This window comes from Scardinius erythrophthalmus, assembly GCF_964197995.2.
Source record: "Scardinius erythrophthalmus genome assembly, chromosome: 18".
NCBI lineage: Eukaryota > Metazoa > Chordata > Actinopteri > Cypriniformes > Leuciscidae > Scardinius > Scardinius erythrophthalmus.
In genome coordinates this window covers 8,155,447-8,167,642 of record NC_138238.1, presented here as the reverse complement: position 1 = coordinate 8,167,642, position 12,196 = coordinate 8,155,447, and the positions used below count along the sequence as shown (strand labels likewise).

At 37.7% G+C, this 12,196-nt stretch overlaps 1 protein-coding gene across 1 annotated transcript in view; it reads left to right on the top strand.

Moving 5' to 3' along the window:
- fbxw10 (F-box and WD repeat domain containing 10) overlaps window positions 1–12,196 on the top strand; it is a gene marked incomplete at both ends in the record, with an annotated part of 60,021 nt that overhangs the window by 10,052 nt on the left and 37,773 nt on the right. The window contains one exon of the mRNA XM_081392717.1: window positions 1,099–1,226. Coding sequence (XP_081248843.1) covers window positions 1,099–1,226 — 128 coding nt within the window. The remainder of the gene's footprint in view (window positions 1–1,098; window positions 1,227–12,196) is intronic.

Genomic DNA, 12,196 nt, shown 5'->3' with positions numbered 1-12,196 from the left:
ATGAAAATTCCTGCTATCTATTTTCTAAATGCATCTTATTGTGAAGACTTCTCTCTGGTGGCACACTGTATGCCTAACTCCTCCGATCATTTAGTTTGCTTAAACCCCATCGTCTGCACGCTCGCTTTCAGCCAACTGTCTCCATCCAATCAACAACAGATGGAGAGAACTAAGTTCCCGCTGTTCATTTTTTTCCCTTTTTTGATAGTTTGATTCATTTGGGTGTCACAATATTAAAGAAACGATCTGTTGCTACACATCCATTTCATTGCCACTTTAACGTAAAAGCCAAATGCCAATTTAAATGGATATGAATAAAATCACTTCTGATTTGTCAATGAAACACAGCATGAGGTTTTTATTTTGCAATATGTGTTATTAGCAATCGTACTTTTGCTGCTTTCAGTGCTCCCTTGTACTGTCATCTCTGTTTAACCATCTTTCTCCCAATGAAAATGAATTAAGAACATCTCCAACATGGAGATCAACTTCCGTTTATCTGGAAGTTCTGTAGTGTAAGTGTGTTTTAAATAAATACTGCCTATGAAATATGTTTAGCCTCCGCCACAATGCAGTGTGTTCTTTGGTAAGCGCCTTGTAATCAAGCATGGAGCAAACGTTTTGGATACTTTCGGGCACAATACTTGCTGGTGAGTGTCTTTTTCTTTGATTTACTTATTCAAAGCAAATGTGTTTGGCTAACTACAAAGTGATTTGGAGCAGAAACTAGTTACATGATACTTTTCAAAGTTGGACCTTTGATGCCAATGGTTTTTTGTCCAGCAGCTGTTGATGGCCATCCTGACCAGTTCTTTCTACTTGCCACCTGCTTTCTACCGTTGCCTTCAGGGCATTGCTGAAGGGTGTGGATGAGGCTCCATTCCAGGGAAGATTTGTTTGAGCATTCAACAGCTGTGCAGCAGTGCAGCGGAGGAAGCAAACGGCGAGTGAAAGAAGTGGAGAGTGAGGGGTGGGCTGTAAGTAAGAGCAATCACCCCTCACCCCTGAAGTCCCCTCTCTCAGGAGCTCTCTTGTGCTAATTAGATTTAATCTGCAGAAAATTAGGCTTCACCGTATCCCTCTTTTCTCTCCATCCAGTGACTGCGTCTGAAATCGGGGGAGGAGAATGCACTCCTACAAGCCTTCTCAGTGGAGACCGAAATCCTGAAAACCCAGCATTGTTCTCCCAGGTAGCGGCCTTGTTGTCCAGGGTCACCGGTTCCATGGTGAGATAATGAGCATGAAATAAAAGCAAAGGTGAACAACAGACAGGCTTCATGCAGGAGTGCGCACAAGCCTCCTGTTCCTCTCTGAGACCTGGGGTGGGCCATATTGAGGCTGTTCGTCGGGGTGAGGGGGGTGGATGCGTGCAGGAAAGGAGGTTTCTGGGAAAAAAAGCCTCCGCTTTCTATAAAACAGCTCAGATGTTAGTTGAAAAGCTGAACAATAAGGTGGAATCGGTGCATATGAATGAACAGAAGGGCTTGTGATCTCCATTTGACTGAGAGCAGAGGGATTTAGTCATGATGGTCTGTCAAATCACATTGCTGCAAATGTGCTGCATAGATGGAGGTGGCAGTTGGAAGCACATGGCAGGCGGTTGCTCGGAGGTCCTGGTGGTCCATATTTTAACTCCTAAACCACAGTTTATTTGTATGGCATGTTGACATTTGACGAACTGTCCACATGCTGAATGGACATGACAGAATGAGGGTATACAGTGCACAACTACATTAATTAGGTCTGATTTTGGGGAAACAATGACTAGTTTATGCTTTTCTTTTAAATGAGTAAATCAAAACCCATACATATATTTATATATTTATATCTCTCCCTGTGTGTGTGTGTGTGTGTGTGTGTGTGTGTGTGTGTGTGTGTGTGTGTGTGTGTGTGTGTGTGTGTGTGTGTGTGTGTGTGAGAGTCAAATTTCATGAAATATTACAATGTAATATAACTTTTTCCTATTCGAATATAATTTAAAATGCTATTTAAATGTAATTTAAAGCTGAATTTTCAACAGCCTTTTACTTCAATCTTCAGTCTGACATAATCCTTTAGAAATCAGTCTAATGATGCTGATTTAGTGCTCAAGAACCATTTCGTATTAGTAATGTTGAAAACAGTTAAATATTTTTGTGGAAATTATGATACTTTTTTATTGTTTATAGTGAATAGAAAGTTTTAAAAGAACATAATTTATTTGAAATAGAAATATAATATTATACAGTACTGTCACTTTTTATCAATTTAATGCTTTCTTGCTGAATTAAAATATTAATTTCTTTAAAAAAAATTCTGATCTCAGAACATTAGTGTATATATATCTACTTCAGTCATGAAACACAAGGGCACAGACTTCTTTACATGCAATCTGCAAGCAATCACATCATTACTGTATGGCGATAGCTGATTCGCCTCTTACTCAACATTTAAATAGTCTGGTTCATTGTTCATCATGGGGTTTCACTTCTGCCGAAACATGTGGATGGTTATGTGACCTCAGATTCTGTGTGGGCCTGCATATACAGTATGTACTGTCAGCTACACAAAATGCTTTTTCGTGAGCCTCTTTGGTAAGAACAGTTTTGCCAAGAAGTTTGACATGAAGTTGAGATTTATTTGAAAAGTTTGAAACGATTCATACTGCAGTCCAGTGTTAGTTGTTCATCTAGAAGTGCTTGTCTCATTGTGCCACATTGTCACATCAAAGGAATCACCATTATAGCGAGAAGCTAAGCGTGAGTGTGCGTAATTCTTAACCAGGATATGATGTGAAAGGAAACATAGTAGAAACAGATGGTTTGGTTTTCTTTGTCAAAACTATGTTTCTCTTTATTTCCTTATAATATTTTCTATGGAGAGAAATCTGAAGCTAAATATCCAGTGGCTGAAGTAAATACTTCAGTCATTGACTAAATATCCTGTCAGGAGTATGAGGTGTAACTCTATCTAAACCTAATGACATCACTTAAATACAAAAACAGTGGAACGGAGAAGCCACAGCTTTTCTTTTCTAAGACTGCAAAACCTAGCGAATTGCCTTGCTGTCTGCCTGCATATAGAGCTGAGTTCTATGAAAGGAAACTTCACAAGTGGCTAATTTTGCACACTTACACGAGGACAAAGCGCACAAGAGATTTGACTCGACAATTGATTTCTATTGTCAATTGATTTCTATTTCTGTTGCAAAAGGGCGGCAGGAATGAGTTCCCTAAAACCTCAAAATAAATAAGCATTTTTGCAATTCCAGTTCTATTGTCCCAATAGGTTTTTGATTTAAATATCTGAAATAAGGTCTATGGTTTGCACAAGCTCAAGATATATCCACGTCTTATTCTACAAAACATACCCACTATTTGTTATAAGCTTTAAAGAAGGCGGTTGCTACAAGGTTAGCCTAACTTTTGCTTATTACTTCTAGGGATTGTATTTAGGCTTTATTTGTGAAGATCCTCTACTAAAAACGTTTAAGAATAAAAACTTGATGTCACAGAGAAGTGTTTTTAGTTAGCTAAAACTATTACTAACCATTTTCATGAAGTGAAATAAAGATGAAGCAAAAAAAAAGACCCACTAAATACTATGAGTACATAAATAATACTAAAATACCACGTCACAGAGCTTATTCTCTTCAAAAATTCAAAAGCCAATGGGTTTTTTGTTGTTGAGGGAACCAGGGCGATGCTAACTTCTGAGTACATCAAGTACATCAAATTTCTGCAGCACTCTTGAATGCATTATTTCAGTGCAGTGCATTTAGGGATTGCCTTTCGAAAAAGATATGCAATCCAAGAATTTGGACAAAAAGGTATCTTAAAAGCAGCCTAAATATATACATAGTCCCTATGATGCCTCAAATGCTGCCTACGCAGGCAGCTCACTAGGTTTAGAAAAAGAGCCTTAGTGTAGCTGAGAAAACTTAACAATAATATCTGAAGATCTGTGGATTATGTGAAGCAACCTATAAGAACTCTCGTGTTTCTAGAAGAAGTAGATGGAAGCTGGATCAATTAGCCTTACTGATAAAGACTGAAACGGTAAGCTAAACTTGGGTGGCCAGTTATCTCTAATTCCAGGGCTTTACTATTGGACTAATTACCTCCCATCTCATTCATATAGTTAACCTGATTGCTCATTGATTGGTTTTTATCAATGGCAGACGTTGTGTGGTTTTGGTAACTTTAACTTGTTCAAAGAGTCTGTGATTAGGTCAGCCTGGTGGAAAGAAAAGGGTGGATCAAAGAATGCTGTTGGATGGGGTGCTGATTTATTTCGACTCGACAGATTGTTATTTTCAAGTGTCAGTCTTTGTTTTCGGTGATGCATCCCTGAAGTGCTCAGGTTACCAATTTATGACAGAACTGAGAGTTTGGTGGTTTTACGGAAGCAAGGGATCGGCTGTAGGTGGCGCCCTTGATCCACACATCCTTAATGTAAATGTCTCTTTGCTGCTGCCGCTTAGAAATGATTTACCAGTCTCATGCAACAGCGTGTCATTATTTCCACATAAATACGCCGTTTTACTTTGTCAGCTCCCTGTCACTTTAGTACCTCTACCATACGGCCTGACATTTATTCTACCATCTGAAGATTTCCTCTTAAACAGGAGCATGGCAGATATTTGTCTTTCAGGAGCTGTTCATTTTATTTTTTATGTGTTTAAGTCTGTGATTCTTTGGTCGTTTTGTTGATTGTTCAGGTTACACTATTTTATTTTATAAAAGTTTTGGCAGTTTAGGCAATAGATTTCATGGCAGCTTCAGATATTAAGACAATGTTGTAGCAACCCATGTGTTTAGGACAAGCACCCTATTCAAGAAGATAATATTATTGGTCTTATTCTCAAAGGAGACTTTGGTGTTTTAAAAGGCTCTCAGTTCTAGTGGACCATAGTGACCCAGACGTGTACAGCCGAAAGTGATGATTGTTATAATTTGCCTGTTTTCAAAGGCATAAATACGGAGACGTGAAAGTCAAAGGTGAACTGCATAAAACTTCCTGATCAGAGGGGGGCAATGGAGGGAGGCAGTCTCAAACAAGTAGCCAATTCACACAGGAAAGATTTCCATAAGCAAGCTTTACTATTTTTTCCTACTTTTAACTCCGAGCCGAAATGAATGGCAGTCTAATTTGTGCAGGCTCCGTCTGTCAGTCTGAGCTACAGGTTAGTTGATGAGTGTTCTGGAATTTGTGTATTCAGGACATTTCCAGTTATTTACCAAATGTTTAGTCAAATAGTGCTGCAGAGTTTTATGTAGCCTACTACTTTCATGAATTAAAGTATAGCTGACAAATAAATGCCTGTTCACAGCAACTCAGAGGAAAATTGTATTGCTCTTAGGATGCTCTTTCATAGCTCAGGATTGGTTTCTCTGTTTATATGATCTTGTTTTGCTCGTTTCTATCTATCTATCTATCTATCTATCTATCTATCTATCTATCTATCTATCTATCTATCTATCTATCTATCTATCTATCTATCTAAGCAATATAATCAACATATTACAATGATTTCTGAAGGATCATGTGACACTAAAGAATGGAGTAATGATGTTGAAATTTCACCTTTGACATCACTGGAATAAATTACATTTTAAAACATTTTAAAATAGAATTGTAATATATTACAATGTTAATGTTTTCACTGTATTTATCAAATAAATACAGCCTTTTTGAGCATATAAGACTTCTTTCCGAAACATAAGTTGTGTATCTCGTTGCTGTGTAGGAGAAACAATTGAGGCATTAAAGAAAACTTGTGTTTTTTCACAAAATTCATACTTGTGAATAAGCCTAGGGCTTAGTGCAGGAACAATGTCTCGTAATTACATATTATGTGTGTTTGTACCTCAAAAATGAAAATAAAAATAAAATTTAGCACCTTAAGAACAAGAGGCTGCCCTGGCTTATTTCTGCCCCGTTACTCTTTCAGTGCTGTTTTGTAAGTCGTGGTAATCGGTGGGATTAGTCCGCTAACACAGACAAAGCGGTCACTGAGCAAAACAGTTAATGAAGAGTTCTATTAGAGATGTCCTAAGGGCTCGACCCCAGAACTTCATCTTGCTTTAACAAGCAATTTGCCATTACTGCATGCTTGCCGGAGATGTTACTCTTCCTTGGCACTTAAAGGCACGGGAAACAGAACAACATGTGATGTCATTTAGAAAAATGCACAAAGTAGTTTAGAAAGACATACAAAAACATTCCCATGCTCACACACACACATTCACACATGCAACCCATTGAAGTATGAACATTTAGCTACTTTTAATGATTGTTATCAGGAGAGCAAGTTACATTGCCTCACTTTTGCCTCAGGAGCGATCAGATTTAAATTCAAGCTGTGTGTTTAAACTGGATTTAACCTTTTACAATAGGGATTGCAGGCTGTAAGATTTGACATAAGGCTGTAAGATAGAGCTATAGTCTATGCTAAAATATATTAAGTAATAAAATTGCATTAACCCCATTCAAATGCAATCCGCTTAAAGAACAAACTTAAAATGGATATTATTATTTTATTTTTTTTGTAGTTTCATATAAACATTGAGTGAAACTTCAACACACTGTAATGGCTATATCAATTACGTTTCTTTCCATTACTCAAATATGTTTCATGGTTCAGAAGATCAATTATGTTGAGGTTATTAATGTTCTGGCTGGATCTAGGAAGTCATTGATGAATGATTTCATCGTTTAATCTAAATGTCAGTTAACTTGTTGTTCATTTTTCAGAACCGGTTACCCTGTCTGTGACGCCCTCCCCTGATGTGACAGAGTGACACTGTTTAATGTTAAGTCACAACTTCAATGGCCTCTCCACACAGGGGCCCATTGTTCTCTTTGACTGACTTCACTGTTCACCAGTGATCCTTTTCACATAAACTCAAGTGCCACATCAAAAATGAACCATGAGAATGATTTGTGTTTTGAATTAAGTTATTACAAGAGCTCTATTGTCGATTGTTGCAATGTAGGATACAACTTATAAGCCAGGACCAGATGTTCGAAAGTCTGTTTTGTGATCACCTCCACCAATCGGAGTGAAGACTTGAAGGTGTTGCAGTTCAAGAAGAGGGTGATGTTGCTTCTGTTGAGAACGGATTCAAGTAAGTCAGTGCATAGAAATTGTAGAGCCAAACACTTGACAGGACATAAGCAAAATTTGCCCATAAAATGGTGATCATAAGATAACTTGAAATTTTGAACTCTGGTAATCAACTCTTCATTAAGCTCTAATGTTATCTAGTGTAAGTCAACAGAACAGTTCTTAATGCTTCTGTTACTGTGGACGCTTTAGTTACGTTTGACAGTTTGGGGTCAGTAAGATATTTTTTCAAATACTTTTATTCAACAAGGACACATTGAATTAATCAAAGGTGAAAGTCAATATATGTATAATGTTACAAAAGATTTATATTTCAAATAAATGTTCTTTCGATCTTCCTATTCATCAAAGTTTCCACAAAAATATTAAGCATCACCGAATCAGCATATTAGAATGATTTCTGATGGATCGTGTGACACTGAAGACTGTAATAATGCTGAAAATTCAGCTTTGCCATCACATGAATAAATTACATTTAAATTCAAATAAAAACAGTTTAATATATAATAATAACATAACACAATATTTTGTGTTATGTTATTTGTGTTCACATAAATGCAGCCTTTGTGAGCATAAGAGACTTCTTTCAAACACACACACAAATCTTGCAGACCCCAAACTTTTGAACAGTAATGCTCTTATAAATGTTCAACATTTGGGAATGGGGGTTGATACACATTTGGAAAAAAAAATACATAAACTTATCAAGACATATTAAAAGAAATTTTAACTGGAAAATTAGACAAAAAATACTTTGGAACAGGATTTTATAGACTAGACTGTAAACTAGCAAAAACTTGTTTGAAAAAATAGCAGTTACTAAAGTAGGATTGGTCAGAAATGATTCTAAGGTGGGTCTTTGCAAAGGGTCAATTGCAACCAAAAAAAATGATTTTTCTTTTTCATATTCTATGGACATAGCACTGTGATTGGGTGGGCTTGATTGAGTGCCACGTGATGGTCCCTGCAGTTCCACCTGATTTAAGTGATTGTTGATGTTTCTGTTGCCTTGTATTTAAGATGCTATCTGAGGTTTTCCTGCTTTACTAACTCACTATGATTTTTATAGTTGAGTGGCTTGAGACCGAGAACTATATAAATCATTTTTCTGTGCTACACGCTTATAAATATATCTCAGCTAATTAAGTTTTAATGTGCTCCGCCCACTGAGAGCGCGCGCTATTCAAACGCAAATGTGAGGCGATCCAAACAAACCTGTGAAACGCCCACATCAGCTGGATAACACACACCGCGAGTTCACTTTCAGACTTATGTACTTTACGATGCTGTGCGGAATACTACTATCTTGATAATCCTGCAAAAATTTACCTCAGAAGTTCTGGAAGTATCATTTCGAGGAGCAAACGGATCCCGCTGAGGAATTAGGTCAGTTCTGTTTGCTTTGTTCTAATCTGAATGAATGAACGCAAAGATGCGTACTGTTGTGGAGCTACTACAGCTGGCAAAAATACGGTTTAAATATTGATCGCGTTTCTGTGTAATAAATGAACGAACGAACGCACAGATGCGTGCTGTTGTGGAGCTACTACAGCTGGCAAAAATACTGTTTAAATATGAATTGCGTTTCTGTGTATGTATGAATGAACGAACGAACGAACGCACAGATGCGTGCTGTTGTGGAGCTACTACAGCTGGCAAAATACTGTTTAAATAATATGAATCGCGTTTGAATGAATGAACGCACAGATGCGCGCTGTTGTGGAGCTACTACAGCTGGCAAAAATACTGTTTTAATATGAATCGCGAATACAAAGAAAGATTACACTGGAAATATTGTTACAATTTTAAATGTAGTTGTAATTGTATAACCTTAATATATATATATATATATATGTATATATATAAGGATAGATGTAAACAAAATCTTAAAAGGTCATTATAAGCCTTCTCTTTAAATAATTTTATTATGCTTTATTAGTCACACATTTGGGAAGAGAATATATTCCAAATCTGAAAATACAGTATGAGAACAATTAACTGCACAATTACTAGAAATGTTTACCTTGGATATTGTACAATTTGCAAGCAAAATTTGTGGAAAAAAAATAACAAACCAGTTATATATTGTCCTTGCATTTTTGTGGCTCATTCACACACCTGAATGAAAGGCTCATTACGTATGCAGCCTCATTATGCGGGCCCCATTGTCTCCACAGGTGTGAATCACGCCCACCCGCATATGGCCTTTCCAAACAAAAAGTGTTTTACAAGATTTAAATCAATGTATTGTGTTATGTGAATGATTAGGCAGGATGATTTTCACATAATTTTGAAGAAAAAATTCTAGGCAACGTCATCCATTAGTCAAAAGTCTTATTTACATATATTTAGAATGTGTTTATGGCCTTATTTCAGAAACTTTAGTTTTTTGTTTTTGAAAAAAAACATGCATAAACATTATTCTATCAAAAATACAAACATGTACATGCAAGTTGTTCACATATTATGGTAGCCCTGTTTGTGCTAAATAGAGTGAATTTACACCTTTGCCATTAATATGTTTATAAGCAACTGAAAAAAGCACAAATGTCAGGGCATGTCAGAACATCTCAAGGACCCCAAAAACCCCTCAGACCCCAGAGGGTTAATGCAGTAGGTTTTCACATTTTAAACATCCATTGGCTTTCACATTGTGGATAGAAACATGTGGTTAGCAAAAGGTTTTATTTTCCCAGGACTAATCTGCTGGACACTCACAGTTACGCTGAACCCACTATTAGGGCTAAAGTGTGAGAAAATGAACGCCGGCACTGTTCGCTGAGCAATGACCCTGAGTCGACAGCTCAGAAAGCTGTGCACTGACATGTGGCATGATGGGTATTGTGCTTGTCATCTTACCAGTCACAAATACCCCTTAAAGTGCACACATACAGATGCACTCAGAAAGTCAGCTGTTAAAACACTCGAAATTACGCCCATGATTGTTTCCGTGTGGAGCTGGTGGTCTAAAGGTGCCAAGCGGAATGAGTCAGGTCTGTTAGGGAGCTGTGGTGAGTGGCATGGATTTCTCAGACTACTGGCATTCCTCTTCACTGCGGTATTCACAACCTTCACTGTAATAATCCTCCCTGTTCATCAGGTGTTTTAAATTCATCCCCAGTGATGTGTAATGGACACCTCCACTGGGGAGGGTGAAAATAGCTCCGTTAGGTGCTGGGGCTGTGAGATACGTCTACTTAAATTCTGGAAAATTCTTCAATAGTGACTACATGAAACACATTGAAACAGTTCGTGGCAGCTGTGTGAAAAATGTAAACACTCTGTCTTATAAAATCTTAACGAAGTTGAGATTTGTGGATGACAGAATAGGTATTGAATAAACCTTCCATTTCGTTCAAGAATGTGGGCTTGATGTAGCCTGGGTGCCAGCCCGAACCCCGCCCACAACATTTTTTGGTCGGGAAGTTCGGTCTGGACTCGATCCATTGAGGAGCAATTATGCTCGGCTCCTAGAAGGCCGAGCCAATCAAATTGCCAGGGCGGGCTTTAATCGATGATGGACAGATGGTCTGCGGTTACGTCACCAAAGAGCGCTTGATTTGAATTAGTTTACAACAAAGACGACTGCAGCTGGAGAATTGAGATTTTACGAGTTCACATTTACAAATAAGTCAGATAGAATAAATGCGTAGGCTATATGAGATGTCATGAGTTCACACAAATAAGTAAGATAGAATAAATGCGTATATGACATGCTGTCTGAGGAGAGGGCTGTGGGCTCGGTAGCCATACTCCCCCATACTCGTATTCCTGGTTGTGAGAGAACAAGACAAGAGTGAGGATTCGGGGTGGTGGAGGGACCGAGGGATGCTGAAAAACTGTCAAGGAGTGTTAGGTAAGTTGACAGAGTTGGCAGAGTGAATATGCTTCCTCGGTAACGTTAGACATGGTATTGTTTGATGACAAGTTGATATTGGATTGATTATTTGTACGTGCTCCTCCCGAACTTTGTTTATGAAACATCATGTGTAGATTCCGCCATCGCGTCTGTTATAGAAGATATCGACTGCGCATTCATTTTAAAAGAGGAACAGAGAGCCGCGCCCGCGACATTTTGTTGGTTGAAAATATGAATTAAGAACATGCGTCATTTACTCCGTTGCTCTGATTGATTGTAGGTCTATCCAATTGAGTGCAGAGTTTTTTTTTTTCCTAGTTCGGTTGAGACACGCCCCATAATCAAATCTCTATGGAGCGGTATCAGACTCACATTCTGATTAGAATATGAGTATGACGAAGTCAGGCTAGGCTTGATGAGAAGTATAGGAAAGAATAGAGCAGTGCTCAATAATGAGGACGGACAGTGCATACAAACTTAAAAAATGACACTTATCCAAAGAGCGACATGGCATTTTTTAAAAATCAAACCCCAGTTTTTATTGCAATCGAATGCATTCGGTTTTCTATGCATTGTAAAAATAAAAAAATAAAAAAAGACAAAACAGGAAACGTTTCCTGCCTTTATTTTTTTTTAAGTACAATAAACTTGGATGTTTAAGTCATTACAACTTAAATTACATTAAACTGACTTTAAAAAATGAGTTGTATATTGTATAACTTAAAAAGGTGGAAACTTATTTTGATTAGGTAAAGCAATGCAAAAACATATTATTGAACAAGAAAAAAAAAAAAAAAGACTTTCGCTCATCTTCGCAACACAAATTAAGATATTTTTTATTTAATCTGAGAGCTGTCTCATTCCTCCATAGGCTTCTCTGTAACTGAAACTTCCCGGCCCAGAAAGGCAGAGTCCAAGTGACTACAGTGGCTCAACCATAAGTTTATCAAGCGACGAAAATACTTTTTGTGGCGCAAAAAAACACAAAAATAACAACTTTATTCAACTATTCATTTTCTTCTGTGTGGGCCTCTGAGTGAGTTCACGTAGTGTAACAGCGCAGCGTTTCTGGGTTGTACATCAGAACGTAGGCTCACTATTGGCTGATGCTGGTCACGTGTGTGATGTGTGTGATGCTGGCCAATAGTGAGCCTACGTTCTGACGTACAAACCAGAAGCGCTGCGCTGTTACACTACATGAACTCATTAATTTTTTTGTGCACAAAAAG